General features: G+C 59.3%; 2 protein-coding genes across 2 annotated transcripts; both read left to right on the top strand.

The window, feature by feature from the left end:
- Positions 1 to 227: 227 nt before the first annotated feature.
- On the top strand, positions 228 to 7,485 carry LCAT (lecithin-cholesterol acyltransferase). Its single transcript, XM_068411445.1, has 6 exons — positions 228 to 375; positions 3,340 to 3,496; positions 3,922 to 4,037; positions 4,388 to 4,483; positions 4,762 to 4,986; positions 6,384 to 7,485. The coding sequence occupies exons 1-6, from the start codon at positions 228 to 230 to the stop codon at positions 7,001 to 7,003; spliced, it is 1,362 nt and encodes a 453-aa protein (XP_068267546.1). The 3' UTR covers positions 7,004 to 7,485.
- Positions 7,486 to 8,575: 1,090 nt separating this feature from the next.
- Positions 8,576 to 23,497, top strand: MATCAP1 (microtubule associated tyrosine carboxypeptidase 1). Its single transcript, XM_068411303.1, has 6 exons — positions 8,576 to 9,049; positions 13,217 to 13,360; positions 19,730 to 19,862; positions 20,247 to 20,552; positions 21,941 to 22,038; positions 22,404 to 23,497. Exons 1-6 carry the CDS (start codon positions 8,585 to 8,587, stop codon positions 22,566 to 22,568), a joined length of 1,311 nt encoding a protein of 436 aa, XP_068267404.1. The 5' UTR covers positions 8,576 to 8,584; the 3' UTR covers positions 22,569 to 23,497.
- Positions 23,498 to 23,717: the final 220 nt, after the last annotated feature.

Genomic DNA, 23,717 nt, shown 5'->3' with positions numbered 1-23,717 from the left:
GCACCCCAAGGCAGGGCTCTCGGGGTGCCAAGAGCCCCTGGGCACTGCCGGCCAGGGCATGGCATGGCCACAAGGCCAGTCCTTCCGCCCTCCCCGTCCCTCCTCCCCACCATGGCCAGCCCCACCCCTGCAGCCCCGGTGCCTCTTGGCTGGACCTACGTCAAAAAAAAAAATATCAAAGGCTGTTTTGCTTGGAGAGGCGCGGAGGAGCCCGGCCGGAGCTTGCCATGGGGAGCAGCGGCGTCGGGATCGCGTTGCTGACGCTGTCGCTGTTCCTGCAGCCCACGTCCCAGTTCTGGCTCTTCAACGTCCTCTTTCCACCCACCAGCACCCCAGAAGCTCCCCCGACCAACAGCACGCCGCCCGTGGTACTCGGTAAGGTCACGGGGTACGGGTGGGCACCCCTGGGTGCTGCACAGCCTCCCTGGAGCCGGCGGTGAGGTTGGGGTGCCACACTGCCGGTGGCTTGGTGGCCTTTGGGTCTGGTGACCCTTTGCAAGATGGAGCTGGAGTCACCAAGGCGGGGTGACAGACAGCTCCCAGGTCCCCCATGCTATGCCCAGCCGTGGCTACCTGGAGCTGGGGGTGCAGGCTGGGCACCCCAAAAAGCAAATGGGGCTCTAAAATCTCCCAGCTGGTCCAGGGCTTGCTGGGTTCGGGGAGGACTTTGCTGGCAGAGGGACAGGGGCTGCAGCACGTCCTCATCTGCCGCTCCCCATGGCTGCTGCCACCAGCACCCACCACCCCATGGTCCCCCAAAGCCCACCCCACCCCGTGTCTTCTGCCGCTGGTTAAGTCACCCTCCGTGGCTGCAGAAGGGCATCCACCCGATGTCCACCCTGCCTGGGGGCGGCGTAGAGGGCGAGCCTTTGGCAGGGGTGCTCAGGGAGGTGGGAGGAGAGGTTGGGGCATCGCCTGGGGGAGGTGGAGGTGGGAGCAGCAGCCACCAGCTGGTACCTCCATCCTGCACGGCACTGCCTCCCTGTGCCCTTGTGCCATCGCTGGGGACTCGAGCTCGGGGTTTGCCATGAAACCTCTGCTGAGCAGAATCGGGTTTTTTTCTCCTTTTTCTTGAATCAAGTTTCCCCTTTAAAAGCAGAAGAGAAAAAGCAGAACGTCCCCGCTGCAACGCTGAGGGCTGACCCTGCAAACCACCTTCCCAGAGGCAGCACAGAGCAGGGGACGGGGGTTGGAGCCTTGGTGCCCTGGGGCATGTTCTGCTTGGCCATATTGGTGGCCAGGAGACCCCGGTGGCCGTCACCAGGTGCCTCTTCTCAGGATGACTTGTGATGGCCAGAGCATCTCCCCGTGCCCCCCCGTACCATCCTCAGCCCCACGTGCTGCTTGGCATCCACACGTAGCCCATCCCCCTGGGCTGGGCGTCCCAGAAACCCCCAGTGCCCTTGGGACCGCCGATAACCCCTCTGCCCCCACGGGAACTCCCTTAATGATTACCTAATGTCCTCGGGAAGGGGAGGCAGAGCTCAGGGCTGCTCGCCGGGGGTGGGGTTGCTGGCTGGGCACCCTCAGGAGCCATCAAAACACCTTGTGGTCCCACTCTTCTCACTGGCCGGGGAGGTTGTCTCTGCCCGCACCCTGCCTGGGCTCTCCTGGGGTCCACTGGATGGCCTGATCCCCAGCCGGGTGCTTTGTAGGCAGGATTAGACCCTCCCTGTATCCCTGGGGAGATGCCACAGAGGTGAGGGAGCTGTGAAGCAGGCTGAAGGAGGCAACCACTACATCCCCTTCACCTCTCGCGTGGGAGGAGGCTTTAGAAGGCCACAGCTGTGCCCCTGCCACGTGGGGTGGGTGGGATGGGGCTAGAGCATCTCCAGGCCAGGCTGCCCTCACACCCACAGAATCACAGAATCATTCAGGTTGGAAGAGCCCTCTGGGATCATCAAGTCCAACCATTGCCCTGACACCACCATGGCAACTAGACCAGGGCACTAAGTGCCATGTCCCGGCTTTTCTTAAACCCCTCCAGAGATGGTGACTCTACCACCTCCCTGGGCAGCCCCTTCCAATGGCTAATGACCCTTGCTGTGACAGGGACAGCACTGCAGCTCCCCAAAACACCTGCGCCCATGGACCTCACGGTGCAGGGACACCGGAGACTAGTGGGGACCAGGGAAAATGGGGGACATCCTTCTCAGATCCAAGATGCTCCTCACCTGTACCCTTCAGCCCCTGCACAAGGCAACACGGCTCCAACCCTGCCATCATTGTGGGGTCCCACAGCCACAGCACAGTCCAGGTCCCAGACCAGTGCAGGGCGGGCATCTACAGGGACTTTAGGGCACAAAGCAGCTCGTGGTGTCCTTGAGGGAAGCACCTTACGTGGGACACATAGCAGACAGTGCCTGCAGCAGCACTGAAGGTCCGTGCTGTCCCCAGTTGAGCATCGCAGGCCAGTCCAGGACCTGCTGGGGCCATGGGATTCATCACCCAGTGCTCCCACCCCACCAGGCTCACAGCCACTGTCCCCTGCAGTCTCTTCACCTCTTGTCCTCACCCTCGGGGTCAGTACTGGCACCCGGAGCTGGCACTCTCCCGCACACCAGCTGGGAATGCTCTCCATGGGGGGTGCCCATGGCACAGGCACACATAATGGGGTGGCACTGGGATGGGTGTCCCATCCCCACCAGGAATCCCAGAGGCAGACCAGACACCCGGGAGATGGTCACCCTCCATCGAGGGAGCCCAGGTCACACAGGTCAGACCATGAACTTGCTGAAGACCTCCCCGTGTTTACCATACACACTATTTACACTGAGTTCCCGCAGGGCATGGTTCCGCTCGGCACCCTACAGAGGGTTTAAAGTTCAGGAAAAGAGTACATGGACCTCGAGTGCCAGAACCGGGGTGACTTTCGCCTCGCTGGGGACTCTGGGCACCCCAGAGCTGCCAGGCGATGCTTTAGGGCTGCGCAGCCCCGAGCAGCACCGGCTCCTTGCCCCAGGCTGCAGCGAGGAGAGGAGGATGGAAACGCAGCCAGGCATGGGGGGAATAATCCAGGCTGCTTCATGCTGGTGGGGATCGGCAGGTTTGGGGCGAGGGTGGCAGCTCTGGGGGTCACTCCATGGGAAAGGCAGCTCAGGGGGTTCCTGAGGATGCGTTTTTAGTGCCCCTTCCATGCTCACCCCACACCTCATCTCCGAGCACCCTCACTCCTGCGAGGAGGAGGCTGTTCTCCACGGATGCTGCTCCAGCACGTCCCCAAGTGTCCCTGGCCAGGCAGCCCCAGGGGAGCCCTGCCTGGGGGGCTGGGGGAAGCACCATGGGGCGAGTGGGACGGGGTCTGTAGCTGGCTCTGCTCTCCCTCTGCGGTGCCACCAGTGCCCGGGTGTCTGGGGAACCAGCTGGAAGCGAAGCTGGACAAGCCGGACGTGGTGAACTGGATGTGCTACCGCAAAACAGAGGATTATTTCACCATCTGGCTCAACCTCAACACCTTCCTGCCAGTGGGAGTTGACTGCTGGATCGATAACACCAGGTACCGCTCACCCCCACCCCGGGAGCTCCCCGGGGAAATGACCTACCAGGGATCTCCCTCCCTTTTCCTCCCACCCCCGGCCATGACCTGGCACACATGGAAAAACACGGGAGCACCACGGGACTGTTTGGCAACACAGCTGGCTGGCTCCTGCTCCGAGTGCCTGTCCCTTTCCCATGTCCCTGCCACATGCTTGTGCCACCCAGACCATCCTCAGCACCCACTGGAGATGCTGCCCCTCCCCTGCCCATCAGACCCTCCTGCCCCAAGATGCCAGGTGATGGACGCTAGCTTGGCACCAGTCCACCTCCCCATCTGCACAAGCCTTGGAAACAACCACCAAAGGTCCAGGCTGCCACCCGGTGATCTCCACACCATCTCTTGGGGACATGGCTCTTCAACTACTTCCCATCCTGTCCCCGCAGGGTGGTGTACAACAGAACCTCTCGGAAAATGTCCAACGCCCCGGGGGTGCACATCCGCGTGCCTGGCTTCGGCAAGACCTATTCCGTGGAATACCTGGATCAGAGCAAGCTGGCAGGTGAGAGGAGGAGAGGTGTGGGGTGTCCAGGGATCCTACATGCTCCCTGCAAGTGGAGAGGTGCACCCGTGTCTCCAAGGGGGACAGGTTCTGCAAAGAGCCCAGGTCACCTGGGAGTGAGGGACGTTGGCCTCGGGGACACGGTCCTTTTGAGTGCCAGCAGGGACCACCCCATCCTTGACCCCAGCACACGTGGGATGCATAGAGCCACCACCTCTGGCTGAGCCACCACCTTTGGCTGAGCCACCAAGCTCCAGGGCTTACCAGAGGACATTGTGCCCGTGACCAGGACCAGGGTGGAAAAAGACTGAAGACCACAGACCTAATTCCCACCTGTTCTCTGCCCATAGGTTACCTGCACACTCTGGTGCAGAACCTGGTGAACAACGGCTACGTGAGGGACCAGACGGTTCGGGCAGCCCCCTACGACTGGAGGGTCGGGCCCCGTAAGTATGGGGTTTGTGGCCAGGCCACCCGTGATGGGAGGGAAGCAGGATGGCTCTTACAGGCCTGCTGAGCCTGCTGGCATGGAGGAACCCCTGGACAGGGGTGGCTGCCCGTGGTGGTGGGCACTTGGCCAGTCACAGCACACTTGTGTGAATGCACAGTGGCACTTGTGGCCTCTGTGCCCACACCTGTCTGTGGTCGGGGCTCCTAGGGTCAGCCCTGGAGCCCTGTGGCCATGAGTGAGGTGGCCAAGAGCTGGTGTCCCTCTTGTCCACAGAGGAGCAGCCCGAATACTTCCAGAACCTGAAGGCACTTATCGAGGAGATGCACGACGAGTACCAGCGACGCGTCTTCCTCATCGCGCACAGCATGGGCAACCTGAACATCCTCTACTTCTTGCTACAGCAGACGCAAGCCTGGAAAGATCAGTACATTGGGGGTTTCATCTCCCTGGGTGCTCCCTGGGGAGGCGCTGTCAAGCCCCTGCGTGTCCTGGCGTCCGGTGGGTGACTCCTTGTGTGCAGCCACCTCTTGGCTTTCTTTCCCTCTTGCAGAAACAGAAGGGTGGTGGTGGGCAGGGAAGGGACACGGTGGTGGAAGAGGTGGGGACAAATGGCCGAGGGGGTCTGTGGAGGCAGCACTCGTGCTCTGGTGCTGATGCTGCTGCATCCCGCAGCGCAGGAAGCACCACAGAGGTTCTTGCCACGGCCCCAGCTGCAGGACAGTGGCCCAGGGCATGCCCTGGATCTTGCTCTGGTTTCCATGACTGGGGTTGGTGGGTTTGTGTCTATGGAAAACTGCTGTCAGAAAGGTCCACCTGCAGCCTGGCCATCCCCTTTCCTCCACACCAGCTCTCACCAGGCAGCCTGCAGCATACCCTGCACCATGCCCAGGGTTGACTCCTGGGTTTAGGGTGCTCCTTGAAAGCCAAAACACCCATCCTGGGCAAGTAAGCAGCTCAGCCAAAAACCTTGTGGCCAGGGAAGCAGTTTGGGGCACGCTCACCCCCTTCTCACTGCCCTCCCTGACAGCTGCACCACCTCCATCCATGCAGGTTGCTGGACCTTCACTCCAAACCTTCAGCAGCAGAGGACATGGAGGCCACCCGAGGGGCACTCATGCTCTCCTCCACCACTTGCTTGGGTCTCTCCACATCTCAAAGCCCATCCCCCACAAGCTCTGCTGTCTTCAGGCTTTCATCTCCCTTCACCCAGTTCCTCTTTAGGCTCTTTTCAGCCCAGAAAGCCACAATCACTTGCCTAATGCTGATAGCCCAGAATATCTACAAGTCACAAGCTGAGCCTCCAAAAATTCATGGAACTTAAATCATGTGCTTGAAGATTTTAACATCTGGCCTCTTGCATCACCCTTAAGTCATCTCGTCATGTTTTTCTCTGTTGCCACAAGGGCCAGAGACATTTTTAAGGTAACCTGAGGTCGTTGCATGGTCTTAGGGCTCCAGACACACCACAAACGCCGAGGCTTGCAGGATGCATGCAGGTTGGCCACCCGTTGTGAGCACCCTCATGGGGCTCAGCTCACTCCTGTCCCTGCAGGCAGGCGTGGAGGTGCTGGTGTTGCAGGGAAAGTCCAGGGCTGGGTTGGTCAGGCCCATCACACGTCCAGGTTTGTCTACACTCAGCCCCTCCTAGCAGCTAGAGATGTTATGCCGGAGAGAAGAGTTTGGAAGGTTGCTCTGGATATCTGCAGCCAGAGGGGTGAGGAGTGGACATGGGCAGGGCAGGGTAAGCAGGGGAAGATCTGAGGTGGAACCATACCCCAGAGACAGCTGTGAGTCACTGATGGCTGGGCTGATGCCAGCACAGCCGCCCAAGGGGCACCATTTGCCAAGGTACATCTTGGTGCTGCTTCTGACGAGCCCCTGTGTGTGTCCTGCAGGTGACAACCAGGGCATCCCGCTCATGTCCAACATCAAGCTGCGTGAAGAGCAGCGTATGACCACCACCAGCCCCTGGATGTTCCCAACAAGCCTGGCCTGGCCCGAGACCCACGTTTTCATCTCCACGCCCTCTTACAATTACACCTACCGGGACTACCAACGCTTCTTCACCGACGTCAACTTGGAGGATGGCTGGTACATGTGGGAGGACATGAAGGACTTGCTGAAGGACTTACCTCCTCCTGGAGTGGACACGTATTGCCTCTATGGCACAGGCTACCCCACCGTGGAGACTTACATATATGACGAGCATTTCCCTTATGAGGACCCCGTGGACATGATTTATGGTGATGGGGATGACACCGTCCCCACACGCAGTTCGGAGTTGTGCAAGCGATGGCGCGACCAGCAAAATCAGAAGGTGCACGTCCAGGAGCTGCGAGGCGTTGACCACCTCAACATGGTCTTCAGCAACCTGACGCTCAGTTCCATCAACGAAATCCTGCTGGGGAGCCCACAGGAGCAGGGGGAGCCGGGGCAGGTGAGATCCAGCCCAGAGGCAGGGACAAGGGGGAAGATCCTACCTGGACGGAAGGTTAAGGAGCCCAAAAAGAACTGAAAGGAATGAGGGCCAGCTTCCCTCCGTGCTGGTAGCCACCACAAGCTGCCGTGTAGGGGAGCAAAGGACTCGGAGCTGAGGTTGGAAGGAAAAGCAGCGAGACCAACAGCTCAGGTGGATGGGCTGGCACCCACATCCACACCTGAGGGGTTTTTTTCTTTCGGGAACGGCAATTAATTATATTTCAGAGGCTTGTCACTTCCCACTAGCGGGTGGATAATTAACCGCGCTGCCAGCTCATTAACATCCCACTTGCGAATTACAGCGTACGCACAAGCCAGCCACGTTTAGGCACTCTAGAGGCTGCGGAGCCCACGGTGCCGGAGCCTCTGCTCACTTGGGACAGAGCAACTCACGTAACGAGCGTGGGCTCTGACTTAGCGGGGCGGTCACGGGGGTGGCACGGGAGTCACGGCAGGTATGGCTTGCGAGAGCGCCTCTGCCAGCGTGCAGCAGCGAGCTGGGCTCCCCGGGCAAGACCGGCTCGAAAATCAGCAGATTTATAAAATAATAAACACACTTTGCTTCTGAGCGCTGAGCCTGCCTGGTCCCTGCACAGCGGGTGGGTACAGCCGGCTGTAACCGAAAACGAGGGGGTCACTGCCCGGTGGCACCCCAGGAGCAGGGCGTTTGGGAAAAGGCACGTGCTCGGCGATGCCACCAGGGTTGGCAACGCAGCTGGGCTTGGTGACATGACTGGGGCTAGGCAATGTGACCGGGGTGACAATGTGACTGGGGCTGGTGACACGACCAGGGCTGGTGATGTGATGGGGGGTGGTGATGTGATGGGGGCTGGCGATGCGATCAGGGCTGGTGATGAGACTAGGATGACAATGTAACTGGGGCTGGTGACGTGACTAGAGCTGGTGATGTGCTGGTGATGCAACTGGGGCCGGCGATGTGACTGGGGCCGGTGATGCGACCGGGGCTGAGGATGTGCTGGTGATACAACTGGGGCTGGCGATGTGACTGGAGTCGGTGATGTGACCGGGGCTGGTGATATGAACAGGGCTGGTGATGTGACTGGGGCTGGCGATGTGACTGGGATGACAATGTAACTGGGGCTGGTGACATGACTGGGGCTGGTGATGTGACTGGGGCTGGTGATGGGACTGGGATGACAATGTAACTGGGGCTGGTGGTGCGACTGGGGCTGGTGATGCAGCCGGCTTGGCGACGCAGCTGCCTCAGCAAGGCAACTAGGGCTGGTAAAGCAACCGGGGTGGCAACGCAATCAGGGATGGCGACGCGACTGGGACCGGCACGCGACCGGGGCAGCAGCGCAACCGGGGCTGGTGACACAGCCGGGGCCGAGGATGCAGCCGGGGCTGGGGACGCCCCCGGGGCCGCCCCGCTCCCCCGCCCCGGCGCTGCCCCCGCTCCGCACCGCGGCCCCGGGCAGGGCAGGCTCCTGGCGGGGCGGGGCGCGCGGCGCCGAGGGGCGGGACTCTCCCTAAACTCTCCGCTCCCATTGGCTCCGGCGCGCCGGGCGCGGCGCTGATTGGCGGGGCGCGGCGCGGGGGGCGGGCCCGGCGCAGCCCACGTGCCGCCGGTGCCGCCGCCGCCGCCGCGCTGGCCGCCATGGTGCTGGACCCGGGGGCGGCGGCGGGCGGCGGGCTGGGCTCCAGCGCCGCACCGGACTCCAGCGCTGCCCCGCGCCTGCCCCACCGCCATGGCCCGTCTCCCTGCTCCTGCCCGTCCCCACCGCCGCCGCCACCGGCACCCGCGCCCCGCTGCTCCCGGGGAACGCGGCGTCTATCGGAAACCGGCGCCGGGATGCGGCAGAGCGAAAGCGCGGGGGCCCGCGGGGGGATGCGCGCCGCCGCCTCGCTGCCGCACATCGCCGCCCGGGGCCGCGGGGAGGAGGGCGGCGGGCGGCGCAGCCCCTGCCTGCTCGTGGCGCTGCGGCCCCGCAACGTGGAGGCGGAACGGGAGCGGTTCTTCCGCGCCAGCTTCGCCTACGACCCGCAGTTCGAGTACGCCGAGCCGGTGCCCGCCGCCGTGCTCGATAAGTACGGGGCCGCCTCCGATCGCTTCGTCGCTCAGGTGAGGCGGGGCCCGGGGCGGGGGGTCAGGGAGGGTCACGGCTGCGGGCGGCTGCCGGAGCCCCCGGTGCCTTCGTGCCGCTGCTCGGGGCGGGGATGAGCTTCATGGCAGTACCGGGGAGGGATGCTCGGCCTGGGGGGAGGAGGAGGGGGAGGGAGGACCGGGGGGCCCCGGACCACCCGCCTGCTCGCCGCCTTCCTCCCGGCCCGTAAGGGTGGGAGCGGTGGGTGCGAAGGTGTTGGGTGTCCCGGCTCGGTGCCACCGGGCTGTGTCATGGTGGGAGTGCTCCGGGGTCGGGCCAGCCGGGAGCTGGTCTGTGGTCATAGACTCGTAGAAGGGTTTGGGTTGGAAGGGACCTTAAAGCCCATCCAGTCCCAACCCCCTGCCACGGGCAGGGACACCTTCCCCCAGACCAGGTTGCTCCAAGCCCCATCCAGCCTGGCCTTGAACACTGCCAGGGAGGGGGCAGCCACAGCTTCTCTGGGCAACCTGGGCCAGGGTCTCACCACCCTCACAGCCAAGAATTTCTTCCTCAGATCTCATCTCAATCTCCCCTCTTTCAGTTTAAAACCGTTCCCCCTCGTCCTGTCACTCCATGCCCTTGTCAAAAGCCTCTCTCCAGCTTTCCTGTAGCCCCTTCAGGCACTGGAAGGTGCTAGAAGGTCTCCCCGGAGCCTTCTCTTCTCCAGGCTGAACAGCCCCAGCTCTCTCAGCCTGTCTCCAGAGCAGAGGGGCTCCAGCCCTCTGAGCATCTTCGTGGCCTCCTCTGGACTCGCTCCAACAGCTCCGTGTCCTTCTGATGTTGGGCCCCAGAGCTGGACGCAGCACTGCAGGGGGGGTCTCCCGAGAGCGGAGCAGAGGGGCAGAATCCCCTCCCTCGCCCTGCTGGCCACGCTGCTGGGGATGCAGCCCAGGACACGGGTGGCTTTCTGGGCTGCCAGCGCACGTTGCTGGCTCGTGGTGAGCTTCTCGTCAACCATCACCCCAGTGTCCACGTGAACCCTCCTGGCCTGCTCTCCTTCCTGCCTGCTCCTGTCAGGCTCCTGCCTGCTCTCGCTCTGCTCTGCACCTTCTGTGTCCTGCCTTCAACCTGTTATTTCTTAAACCCTTCTTTAATTGCCTGGTCTACCTGCAGGAACAGTGCGTGCTCCGTGGTTGTGATGTGAGTGATGTGAGTGATGGTCATACTGGTGCTGGTTGATGCTACCAGCATCAAACTGGTTCTTGCTTACAGATGGACAGTGGTGGTTTGGAGTTTGCTTTTTGGGCTGAGCATCCCGCCTCTGGCGAGAGCATCCACACGGACCCCTCTTAGGTGCATTCGAGGAAGCAGATGGAGAACTCTCTATCTTAAATTCAGACGTGCATGCCGGAGGCATGTCTTCCCCCTCCTAGTTGGGCGCTTACATCTGGTGTTGCAAATAACTTCTTCACCAATTTATTTATTTATTGTGTTTATTCCTGCATTACCTCCTGTATCTCTGCCTGAATTATTATCCAGATGTTTCAGCTCGTTCTGTAAACAGCTGTCTAAGCCGTTAGTCATTTCCAGAGCCTGCCATACCTCTGTCCCAGCTAAACTGGTGCCAGCGAGTGGTGACGATGGTCTGACTCCTCTAAAGCCCTCACTGGCTTTTTGGGGTTTTCTTCATGCATTTAAGTGCGTTTCGTTCTCTGAGGAGAATGAGTTGTTGGAGCTATTTCCCCTCTTGCTTTCTCTTGACTTACAATATAGTAAAAGGTGAATAATTGAGATTCTTTTTCTGTTGAATGAGTGAAATTAAGTGTTCGTAGCCAGGGTGAACGGTCTCATCCTGGATCCTAAAACCCTTTGCAAGAGATATTGTGTTGAGTGTTTCCACCAACGTTTCTCTGAGCTCTCCAGTGCCAGAACGATGGGACGGTGTTAGTGTCGCTGTTCCTTTGCTCATGCCCTGCAGTAACCTCCTTCCAGTCTCCTTTATTTTGGGAAACTGTTACTTACCAGCTAACTATCAGCTATAAACTGATTTTTATTTTTAAAAACCTGCATTAATCATTGAGCTTAAATAAACGAGACATTTTGCTAAGCCAGCATCCTTGGACAAGAGCAGACAAACCAACACCAGCTCCCTGCTCCGCCAGCTGCTCTGCACATGCTCAGGGGCTTATTTTATTTTTTTTTAATAGAAAATTAAATAAACCAGAAGGATTCTTCTAGCCCCGTGGAAGCTTATCACACCGATCACGTCCCCGGCTTGTCATGGGAACACCAGCAGCGTCTGCACGGTGCTGGGGCTGGAGGGTTTGTTATCCCTCTGCGCGTGGTGGGTGCAGGATTTTGGGCTGCCCGGGGATGCTCAGCAGCCTCTCGGAAATTCAGACTTGGTATCTTAGGAATTTTCCTCAGCGGGACGTGCGCTGGAGGTCGGCGGGAGCATGTCCTTTGGTCATCCTGCTCCCGGGCACCAGCTGGGCTGGATTTCTCTTGGCTCGGTGCTTTAGGTCCCCTGGGAGGAGAGAGCAAGTGGCTGAGCAGAGGTGGGAGGAAGAAATGGTCCTTTTTGTGCCTCTGTCAGCAGGAGGTACCTCATGGTGCTGCAAAAATGGTCCTGATTGTTCAGCGAACAAAATAAAATCTCAAACACAAAAAAAACAACAACAAAAACAACCCCAAAAAACAATAACACAAAAAAACCCCGCGCAGCTTCTCCTGGAAAGACACAATAAGTGACTCGAGAATAAAAACCAGCTGTGCAGAGACAACTGTTCAGGGGTGGAAAAATCAGGACCTTCTGCTGGGGTAGGGGAGGCTGCTCACCAGATGCAGCCCATGAGGCCCCTCTTACGGGGTGTTGCGTGGTTTTAGTGCCGGTGGTGAGCACCCATCTCCTGATCCTGGGTGACCCTGGGGACGAGGGAGGCGATGGGACCTCCTCTGCAGGGCACCAGCAAAGGGGGTTTGCTCAGCTGGAGGAGGAGCAGCGCTTGGTCCTGGGCTGGGAAGCTGGGCAGCAGCTCAGCCAGGTTTACAGATGCAATAAAACTGCTGGAAAAAAAACCCTCCAGAACAAAGTCGTCGTCATCTGGTTTGGGGTTTATATTAATAGACTGGAGAAAGTCATGGCTTGAAAACATCTACAGGGCAAACTCACTTTTGGGGAAGGAAACGTGCTAATAAACACTTATGTTTTATAGAATCACAGACTGGTTTGGGTTGGAAGGGACCTTAAAGCCCATCCAGTCCCAACCCCCTGCCACGGGCAGGGACACCTTCCACCAGACCAGGTTGCTCCAAGCCCCATCCAACCTGCCCTTGAACACTGCCAGGGAGGGGGCAGCCACAGCTTCTCTGGGCAACCTGGGCCAGGCTCTCACCACCCTCACAGCAAAGAATTTCTTCCCAATATCTCATCTCAATCTCCCCTCTGTCAGTTTAAAACCATTCCCCCTCGTCCTGTCACTCCATGCCCTTGTCAAAAGCCCCTCTCCAGCTTTCCTGTAGCCCCTTCAGGCACTGGAAGGTGCTAGAAGGTCTCCGCGGGGCCTTCTCTTCTCCAGGCTGAACAGCCCCAGCTCTCTCAGCCTGTCTCCAGAGCAGAGGGGCTCCAGCCCTCTGAGCATCTCCGTGGCCTCCTCTGGACTCGCCCCAACAGCTCCGTGTCCTTCTGACGTTGGTGCCCCAGAGCTGGACGCAGCACTGCAGGGGGGGTCTCATGAGAGCGGAGCAGAGGGGCAGAATCCCCTCCCTCGCCCTGCTGGCCACGCTGCTGGGGATGCAGCCCAGGATGCTCCGTAAATGTTAACGCTAATGAAATAGTTTGAAAGGGGAACCGAAAGCAGCAAAGATGAAAATACTCAGGGCTTTAACCCCCGGAGGCAGCATGCCACAACGACGCCGTTTCGCTTCTGCTTTGCCCGGTCCCTACAACAGATGCTTGCGAGGGTGATAAAAAAACAGAAAGAATTTAGTGTGGCTCGTGCTGATGGCGTTAAGTGGCCATCTGTCCCCGTGGCCACCTCCAGCTCCCTCAGTCTCCTCAGTTTTTTAGATACTGCGAACCCCCGTCTCGCTTTCCAGGTTCATCAGGGATTATCTCCGCTGCGTTTCATCGCACGTGGGGTCTCGAGGTGCGTTGATAAGCGGGGAGGGCGTTCGCACTGACGTGTCGTTTCTGCCCGCGACAGGCCATCAGGATCATTCGTGCCGTCCTGGAGAAGTACGGGACCTACGAGAGCTTCGAGGTGGCCACGGGCGGGAGGTTGCTGAGCAAGTGCCAGATCTGGTCGGTGATCCGCAAGTACATGCAGAAGGAAGGCTGCGTGGGAGAGGTAACCCGCGTCCCCCGCTTTATCGCTCGGGAAACACAGCCGCAAAATATTTATTTTCTGATAAAAAGGGCTCAGATTAAGAAGTGGTTTGGGTACAAAGAGAAACTTTTCTGCTCGGAGCTGGGCTGTCCTTTCACCTCTGGCTTGGCTGCGTTTGCCATACCCCGGCGTTAGGATGTGGGGGCAGGTTCCCCACCAATTTCCCTTGATTTTTGCGGTGTATATCTCCCTTTTAGGCTTGAAAGAGAGAGAGGAGCCTTTTGCTGCTTGCATGAGGCATCAATTACCGTTGGGAAGCCATCTCTTGCTGGCAGACATCTCCGACAGCTGCCTTCTCTCGCCTGTCCAAAAGCAAAGCCGGGGAGGGGGGGAGGTATTTCCTGCTGCCCTGTGCTGGCTTACGGTGCTTTGAAGCCCCGAGCTCGGGTTTTAAGGCTGGGAAATACGTGGTTAAGATACGGGATGGAATCCTGTATCCCTGGGGCAGGGGGAAGTTCAGCATCTCTTCATCTGGTTGCTCTGTGGCCCCAGCAGCATTCAGCGTGGGATGTCCCACAGCTTTGGGTAAAGGGCTTTTTCTCCCCTTCCCACCAGCAAGGTGTGGGCAAAGCGCTTGAAAATCCTGAGTTCAAGCGAGGAGAAGGATTTCTGGACCCGGTTTTGCCTTTTTTTGGCTCGCAGGGCTGCCTTCGGCTGTCGGCTGCAGGGCACACGGCTGGTGCGGGGTGTTTCCTCACCGCTGCCTCTTGGCCGGGCTGGTTTCCCTCGCTCTGATTTTTCACTTCTGTCTCCAAACACGGTTATTCATGAGCATCTCCCCGAAGCAGCAGCTCGCTCAGTGGTACCCAGCGCATTTCACACCTGTAAAAGCAGGAGGGAGCAGTCCCCCGAGGTCCCACCGGGCCGGGGGACGTTCCTCCTCCAGCCCCCCTTGCTTTGCCCTGGTCCCTCCCTGGGGTGTCCCTGGGATGGGGGTTTGGCACCTTCACCCTCCCGAGCCTTTGTTTAGGATGGGAAGGATCTCTGCAAATCTCTTCCTATAATTCAGCTGCCTTTTGGTGCCCAGAACCAGCCCCAATACCCAGCCTGGCAGCTGCCCAGTCTTACGTACAGACCTACGCTTACAACTTGCTAGTTGTGGTCTCTCTCTTGATTTTATTAATCGATAAAATTCCACTATTTTGCTATTCTCTGTCAATCTCAACCCGACCTGAGCTCTGCCTGGGCAGCAAGCCATCATTTTCCTTACATACGGGTGCACAACTGGCTTCCTTCCAGCCCTGTGTAATTTTCCTGTTGCTCAAGGGATCGCAGGGTTCAGTCATTATGTTTGCACATCGTTGGGCGAGATCCGTGGCCCTTTTATCCGAAACTTTTCCTGAGTGCTTTTAAAACCCTTAAAGCCTTGGTTTGTTCATTCCCACCCGTTACTAATTTTGCTGAATTTCTCGGGGGCAGGGAGGAGGGAAGGGTTTCATCTGCTCTTGATACAGCCGCGTCGGCAAACTTTCCTCCCTGTGCAGAACAAAAACTTGCTGAAACTTCTGCGTCGCTGATAATATCACACCCGTTTGGGGAGCTGGGTGGTTTCAGACATGGCTCTGTTCCCTCCTTGCGCCTGTATCTGTAATTTCTGACTTTCCCCCGCTGTGCCCCATCTGCTCTGCTGTGCTGTTTGCTTCCCTGATACGTACAAGTCCTGATGGCTTGCTTAAAAAAAAAGAAGAAACTCATTGTGTTGGCCCAGAGACCGACCCGCCGATGCGTCAGCTGCCTGCAGGCAGCATGGCCAGGCTGGTGGCAGTCACCGTGGCCAGGCCGGTGGCAGTCACCGTGGCCAGGCTGGTGGCAGTCACCGCAGGCAGCTGCCCTTTGTCCCCAGCGCCCGATCGGCGAAGGCAGGATCCAGCTTTCTGGCCCCCGCAGGCGCCTCGTGGGTAAGTATTTTGCTCTATAATTAACTTTGCGTCTTCAAAAGCTTCTTTGTCGGGATCTGAGCTGTAGATCCTGAAGCTCTTCTGCTTTTCTTCTGGCTCAGGGCCGAGGTGACGCTGCTGGAGCTCAGAGGGCTCCGTACAGATTTCGGCTTGCAGCAAAGGAACCCCTGGCCCCGTTGGTAAGTGTTGCACGGCAATCCCGGGGGTTGTGAAATGTCCTGAGCCTAAATGGCGCTAGCTGGCATCTCCTGGGGTCCCGTCGGTGGTGCCTCTCCACCCTGGAGCTGCTCAGTGCAGGCGCTTGCTTGGCGGGCGAGGTCCCGAGCAGCCGGGCAGGCTGCTGGCAGTGCCGGGGAGCTGTCGGCAGTCTGCCCTCGGTGCCTGGGGGTGAGCTCTTTCACAGAACCCCACCATGGCGGGGTGGGAAGGGCCCTCTGGAGATCCCCCAGCCCAGCCCCTGCCCAAGCAGGGTCACCCAGAGCACGTTGCACAGGGTCGCGTCCAGGTGGGTTTGAATATCTCCAGAGAAGGAGCCTCCCCACCCTCCCTGGGCAGCCTGTGCCAGGGCTCTGGCACCCTCCAAGTAAAAAAGTTCCTCCTCACATTCAGATGGAACTTCCCGTGTCTCAGTTTGTGCCCGTTGCCCCTTGTCCTGTCACTGGGCACCACTGAGAAGAGTCTGGCCTCATCCCCTTGACACCCCCCCTAAGGTATCCGTGAGCATTGACAAGATCCCCCCCCAGTCTGCTCTTCTCCTCTTTTCTTCAGGAATGGGAATTAAGTAATTAGTTTTTCTGCATCCAGTATTTTCAATTCCAACTTCCTTGGGGTTTATTTTTTCCCCATATAGGGGCAACAAAGCGTGACAAGATGTGGACCTGGCCTTGCGAACCGCTCCCAGCCAGCCCGGCATCCTGTGCCCCGGGAGCGGAGCCCCGGCTGGCGCAGCGCAGCGTCCCCAGCGCTCCCTGAAAGAGCCGCAGGTCGGGCAGCAAAGACCTGGGGACCAGGGGTTGTCACAGGGTCCAGGCACCAGTTCTGTGCCGCAGCGTCTTCAAGGAACCAGGAAAAGTGCTAGGATGATGACGTGTATTCCTCAGTCTTCTTTCTTTTGGTTTAAACTCCATCCCCTGGCTCTCCCCTTCCCCTCCCACGTCCCAGGATTTCAGCCTCTGCTGAAATTGCCGTGTCAGGGCTGTGTTCCTCTCACACGGAGCTGACCTAAGAGATGGGAATTGGTTAAAATCACAGAATCACAGAACCGTTTTGGCTGGAAAGGACCTTTAAGATCACCGAGTCCAACCGTTAACCCAGCACTGCCAAGCCCACCACTAACCCATGTCCCTCAGCACCACATCTACACGGCTTTTAAATCCCCCCAGGGATGGGGACTCCACCACTGCCCTGGGCAGCCTGTGCCAGTGCTTGACAACCCTTTTGGGGAAGAAATTGTCCCTGATCTCCAATCTAAACCTCCCCTGGCACAACTTGAGGCCGTTTCCTCTCGTCCCATCACTTGTTACCTGGGGGAAGAGACCGACCCCCCCTCGCTACACCCTCCTTTCAGGCAGTTGTAGAGAGCGAGAAGGTCTCCCCTCAGCCTCCTTTTCTCCAGACTAAACCCCCCCAGGTCCCTCAGCCGCTCCCCATCACACTTGTGCTCCAGACCCTTCACCACCTTCGTTGCCCTTCTCTGGACTCGCTCCAGCACCTCAAGGTCTTTCTTGTCGTGAGGGGCCCAAAACCGCACCCAGGATTCGAGGTGCGGCCTCACCAGTGCCGAGTCCAGGGGGACGATCCCTGCCCTGGTCCTGCTGGCCACACTAGTGCTGGTACAAGCCCGGATGCTGGTGGCCTTCTTGGCCACCTGGGCACACTGCTGGCTCATATCCAGCTGCCATTGACCAACACCCCCAGGTCCTTTCCCACCAGGCACTTTCCACCCACTCTTCCCCCAGCCTGTAGCGGTGCGTGGGGCTGTTGTGCCCCAAGTGCAGGACCCAACACTTGGCCTTGTTGAACCCCACACAGTGGCTCGTTTGTGCCTCCTTATTGCTGCTGTAACCCGGTGTAGCTCCAGACAGGGCTGTTGGCAGAAGCTGGTGCTGCTGCCGAGAGTCTTCTCCCCACTCAGATCAGTTCCCTGCCTCGGTTTATCCCAGCTCCCCACGGCTGGACGTGGCAGAGGGCAGCGAAACCACAACCCTGATTGGTTTGGACTTGGTTACTGGAGACACACACAGGTCAGCCGTGACCTGGCAGGGCTTTTCTCGGCGTTGGAGGGATTCTCTTCTGCGCTGGTGTATTTTACTCCAGGTAAGCATCGCACTGTAAGTATTTTTATGCCATTCCTTTGCCCAGTGGTAGGCTCCGCTCTGTTGTTAACGTGGCACTTCTGGCTTTAACCAACGGCTTTGCCCAATAATAAATCTGAGTTAAACCAAACCCAGTCAGTCTCCTCTGTGTTTTTTTTTTTTAAGTAAGAGAGAAGAATTGCTGCGTAGTAACGTGTGTGCACGTTTTCATCCTGAAAAGTGTCAGCCATCAAATCATAGATTTTTTTTTGGAGTTAATATGGATGTGATGGAAGGATTTTGATTCAATTGGTACGTGCCCAAAGGTCCCGAGGAAACCTCGGATGCGAGAGCTCCTGGGGATCATCTCCTCCGGCGATGCTGCGGCTCCGAGTCGCTGCAGGTCTGAAGTGGGATGGTCAGAGAATGCTGCTGCGCTGGCACGTTAATCCTCGGTAACGTGGAGCAGCTGTCTTGGCTCCAGCACTCACGGCGGCCGGGTGTCCTAAAATAGATGGATTTTTTCTGTATGAAAATATTCAGCAGTTGTGCGCGTGGTTCCTGCTGCGACGGGGGGGGGGTTGGCGTGGATCCATCCTCGCTGCTCATGTCTGGGAGCCTCGAAAGGGACAATCTGCAGGAGAGTCCATGAAAACGGAGACAGAGCCACGGTTCCATCATGGGATGTTTATTGGTGGGATCTAGAGGTTGGAACCCACAATAAGCAGGTGCTGTTGGTGGTTTAGAGTGGGGTTGATTTGAGCTGAATTTACTGCGTCGTCCCACACTAGTGGGGATGCAGGAGGGGAGGTGGGCAGGTCTCCGGAGGATGCCCGTCGTCTAAATTCCACAAAGCCCATGGGAACAAGCTGGGGGGATGCTGGAGCCGGAGGGATGCTGGAGCCAAGGAGCTACCCGCTCCCCCCATGGTGCCTGCTCAGGTTTTTTGGCTGTAAAGGGATCAAAGGAGTTATTTCATCCCTGCCGTAGGATCATCTCTTTCCTCTCGGCACCCCCTCAGCGCCGGCAGTGCCCTCCCTGCCTGCTCCAGGTGGCCGTGGGCTCTTTGGGAGCTGCAGCACGAGCTGGTGATGGTGCAGCGGCGCCGGATGGTGCTGCCTGCGGCGTTGGTGGCTTTTTCATAGAATCACAGACTGGTTTGGGTTGGAAGGGACCTTAAAGCCCATCCAGTCCCAACCCCCTGCCACGGGCAGGGACACCTTCCACCAGACCAGGTTGCTCCAAGCCCCATCCAACCTGCCCTTGAACACTGCCAGGGAGGGGGCAGCCACAGCTGCTCTGGGCAACCTGGGCCAGGGTCTCACCACCCTCACAGCAAAGAATTTCTTCCTCACATCTCATCTCAATCTCCCCTCTTTCAGTTTAAAACCGTTCCCCCTCGTCCTGTCACTCCATGCCCTTGTCAAAACTCCCTCTCCAGCTTTCCTGTAGCCCCTTCAGGCACTGGAAGGTGCTAGAAGGTCTCCCCGGAGCCTTCTCTTCTCCAGGCTGAACAGCCCCAGCTCTCCCAGCCTGTCTCCATAGCAGAGGGGCTCCAGCCCTCTGAGCATCTCCGTGGCCTCCTCTGGACTCGCCCCAACAGCTCCGTGTCCTTCTGACGTTGGTGCCCCAGAGCTGGACGCAGCACTGCAGGGGGGGTCTCCCGAGAGCGGAGCAGAGGGGCAGAATCCCCTCCCTCGCCCTGCTGGCCACGCTGCTGGGGATGCAGCCCAGGACACGGGTGGCTTTCTGGGCTGCCAGCGCATGTTGCCGGCTCATGGTGAGCTTCTCGTCACCCATCACCCCCAAGTCCTTCTCCTCAGGGCTGCTCTCAATCCATTCTCCACCCACCCTGTGTTTGTGCTTGGGATTGCCCCGACCCACGGGCAGGACCTTGCACGTGGCCTTGTTGAACTCCATGCGGTTCGCACAGGCCCATCTCTCCAGCCTGTCCAGGTCCCTCTGGATGCCATCCCTTCCCTCCAGCATGTCACCACACCAGACAGCTCGGTGTCTCAGCAAACTTGCTAAGGGCAAGTTTTGTGACCATCTGCCACCATCTCAGCCTCTGCTTAGAGCTGAGACCCTGCTGAGCATCTCCTGGTGCTGACACCCGTTGCCTCCTTCTTCTTCTGCAGGTGGTGGTGCAGCTCACCGACGACCTCCTGTCCCAGGCGGTGATGATGGTGGAGGACAGCCGGCCAACACTGGCCATCAACCTGGCCGGAGCCCGGCAGCACTGGCTGGAGGGGATGCTGCGCCACGAGATAGGTCAGTGGGGCAGAGCAGGGGGATGCTGTGAGCATCCTCTGGTTGTCACTGGGGTAACGACCTGGGGGCTGCGGGGACCACGGCGCAAGGTGATACCCACCGGGTCCTGCAAGGAGGCATCAGGGCAGGTTTTGGAAGGGGCTGAGGCCACCTGGGTCCCTCTCTGCATGTGGGGCAGGGGGTGCTGGGCACCCACCCATGTGCCTGCCACCTGCCCTGGGCACTAGAGCAAGCAGATGTCCCACGACAACACCTCCAGCCATGTTTGGAGCTGCACCCATGGGTGCTGGGTCTCAACCCCAACCCCAGCAACTCTGAGGGGGTGAGTTGAGTTTTTTTGGAGGCTGCAGCCAATGGCACTTGCTCCCGTCCCCCCCTCCCCAGGCACCCACTACATCCGAGGGGTGAACAACACCCGCCAGCCCTGGCACAGCTCCGAGGGCCGCAAGCAGTACAGCCTGAAGCCCGCCAACCCCACGGAGGAAGGCTTGGCCAGCCTGCACAGCGTCCTCTTCCGCAAGCAGCCCTTCCTGTGGCGGGCAGCCCTGCTCTATTACACCATCGAGCGAGCCAGCCGCCTCTCCTTCTCCGCCCTCTTCCAGGACCTCGAGCAATACGTCCAAGACGCCGGTGTCCGGTGGGAGTACTGCGTGCGGGCGAAGAGGGGCCAGACCGACACCTCACAGCCAGGTACCACGGACTGGTTGGGGTGGGAAGGGCCCTCTGGAGATCATCCAGCCCAACCCCTGCCCAAGCAGGGTCACCCAGAGCACATTGCACAGGGTCACGTCCAGGTGGGTTTGAATATCTCCAGAGCAGGAGCCTCCCCACCCTCCCTGGGCAGCCTGTGCCCGGGCTCTGGCACCCTCCAAGTCAAGAAGTTTTCCCTCATATTCAGATGGAACTTCCCATGTCTCAGTTTGTGCCCGTTGCCCCTTGTCCTGGTGCTGGGCACCACTGAGAAGAGTCTGGCCCCATGCCCTTGACACCCCCCCTAAGGTATCTGTGAGCACTGATCAGATCCCCCCTCAGTCTGCTCTTCTCCAGCTGAACAGCCCCAGCTCCCTCAGCCTCTCCTCGCAGCAGAGATGCTCCAGCCCTCTGACCATCTCCGTACCCCTCCGCTGGACTCTCTACAGTAGCTCCTTGTCTTTCTGAACTGGGGGGCCCAGACCTGGACACCGTTACTCCAGGTGTGGCCTCACCAGGGCCGTGCAGAGGGGGAGGAGAACCTCCCTTGACCTGCTGCCCACACTCTTCCTCACACACCCCAGGACACCATTGGCCTTCCTGGCCCCAAGGGCACGTTGTTGGCTCATGGGGAACTTGTTGTCCCCCAGAACACCCAGGTCCTTCTCTGCAGAGCTGCTCTCCAGTAGATCAGCCCCCAGCCTGTACCGGTGCATGGGATTATTCCTCCCGAGGTGCAGGACTCTACACTTGCCTTGGTTGAACTTCATGAGGTTCCTCTCCACCCAGCTCTCCAGCCTGTACCACTCAGGGAGGGAAAAGCCTTTGGGTTTTGGAAGGGATTTCATTTTTTTTTTCAAAGAAAAACGAGGGCCGGGTGTGTTTTGCTGCTGGGCTGAGCATCACTGACCCTGTTGCCACAGCAGCCTCTGAAATGGTGGCTCTGCCCCATGCCACAGCCCTCCCTGTCCCCATCCCCGCTCTCCCATGGGTTTACACTTCATGGCAGTGATGGTTTACACACAGTCCCGGCACGTCAGCTCTTAGGGTGAGGTGGGGAGGGCTGGGACACCCTGGGGAGCCCCGTGAGGTGGTTGAGGTCTGATGGGAGCGACTCGCACAAGCTGGCGGGGAGGCAGCAGCCAAAGGAGAGGGAAAAGGGAGCATTTCTGGGGATGCATTTAGGTTCTTGTGGTGGTTTAACATTAAAAAATCCATTGGGAGGATGGGTGACAGCATCCTGGGGAGAGGTTTGGGGCTCTCGCTGCCCTGGTGCTGCTCCCCAGCGCTCATCCTTTGGGCCCCAGTAATCCTGGCCACAGCACCAGCAACATCTGAGCCCCAGCACACTCGTGTCACCCCAGCCCGGTGCCATCCCGCTCTTCCAGGCTGTTTCAGTAAGGACCAGGTCTACCTGGACGGGATCCTCCGCATCCTGCGCCACCGCCAGACCATCGACTTCCCGCTGCTGGCTGCCCTGGGAAAGGTAACGGCGTTGGGGACACAGCTGATGCCAGAGCCCCGTCCCATCCCCAAGCTCCTGTGGGGTCCCACGGCGTCCCCAAAACAAGCCCTCGCTGGCAGCCAGCCCTTCAGCTCCCTGCGCTTACGGGTCTCGGGGGGGCAGGGGAAGGCTGTACTGGGTGGGGGGATGCAAGGAAGGACGGGACAATCCATCCCCTTCCGTGGGAGACCTTCGGGGAGAGGCTTAGCCCTCGGGTTAGGCTCTGCCGGCGCCTCTGCCTTGGCCACATGCTGGCCCTGCCACCACCTGGGCCTGCAGGGACCAAAAAAACGCCCACAAATCCTGCTCCACACTGGTGCTGACCATGGCTCACTGCTTCCCATCAGGTCTCCTATGAAGATGTGAATCGGCTGAAGAAATTTGGGGTCCTGGAGAAGGCCCGTATCCCCCATTTCATGCAGGACCTGGAGCGATACATGAAGCAGCTGGACCACATCGTCACCACCAACGGCCTGAACGAGGAGGAGCTGGAGCAGCTGCTGCCCGACTGAAGGACATCCCCCTCCCCACTCCAAAACCAGGGCCCTGAGGCCGTAACTGGTGCCATTTATTGGATATTTATTAGGGCTGGAGCCTGGAGGAGAGGGCAGAGCCTGGGGCTCGTCCCCTGCGCCCGGGCGGCCGCTGTGCATGTACTGCTGTGTAGGGTAGCGCGGCCGAGAGGGCCGGTGTGGTTCGTGTCGATGTGTAACCCCCCCCTGCCACCGTCCCCTTGTGCCTTTTGGGGACGGCTCCACGTGGCTTTGGGGAGCTGGAGAAGAGGGTTCAGAGGGAGCACGGGGAGATGTGCTGGTCCCCCAGAGGGCCGGCTGTGCTGGGGTGGTTGCAGTGGGGAAGGGTGTCCTTAGGGTGCCATGGGGTGCTCCCAGCAGAGTGGGGGACACCTGCTCAGGGCCAGCACCTGGAGCTGGGGGCTCTGGGTTGTGCCTGGCAGGGGTGATTAGGGGTTATTAGCCCTTATTAGGGCTGGCCCACACCCACAGATTACCCTGTGTGCGTCTCCCTACCCCTTCCCTCGTGCCACCCACCAGCAGCAGGAGGGACTTCAGTCCCCCCAAAAAACCCATCTCTGCTCTCCCCCAACGCGCCTCAATCTTTGCCCACAATTACCCCTCGCTCTGTGCCCCAGCTACAGCCACTCTTCCTGGCTCCGAGGCACAGGAGGAGTCAGGGTGGGGATCAGGCTTGACGTTGGGAAAAAGCATGGAATAAAACTGATGTTGTGGAAACAACGTGTGGGCAAAAGGTTGTGGAGAGCATCACACGCCCACGGCAGGGCAGCCCCGCTGCGAACGCTGACCCTGCGGCTCGCTGGCGCAGGCGAAGCTGCACGGCTCCGAGCTGGTGCGTCAGGAGCAGGAAGGGGTCACCAGAGCGTGTAAAACAACACACCGGGCATGGACGACATTAATAAATCAAAGGAGGCAAAAGCAAAGCTGCCCTGAGCTGTTCCTGGTCTCTAACAGACGGTCGCTGCAGCAGTCGGGGCACCCCCGCTGTGCCTCCCCGGGGAGAGCCGAGTTAAAAGAAAGAACAACAAAAATAAGAACGCCACAGATGGAGTTTTGGCTTCTCTTAGCTGTCCCCTTTCGTCCCACCGAGCTCCCACAGAGGTAGCACAGGCCAAGCTGTGGCTCCAG

Source organism: Nyctibius grandis, chromosome 12 (assembly GCF_013368605.1).
Source record: "Nyctibius grandis isolate bNycGra1 chromosome 12, bNycGra1.pri, whole genome shotgun sequence".
Classification (NCBI taxonomy): Eukaryota; Metazoa; Chordata; class Aves; order Nyctibiiformes; family Nyctibiidae; genus Nyctibius; species Nyctibius grandis.
Note: the sequence above shows the minus strand (reverse complement) of the source record. Positions and strands in the feature narration are given on the sequence as shown.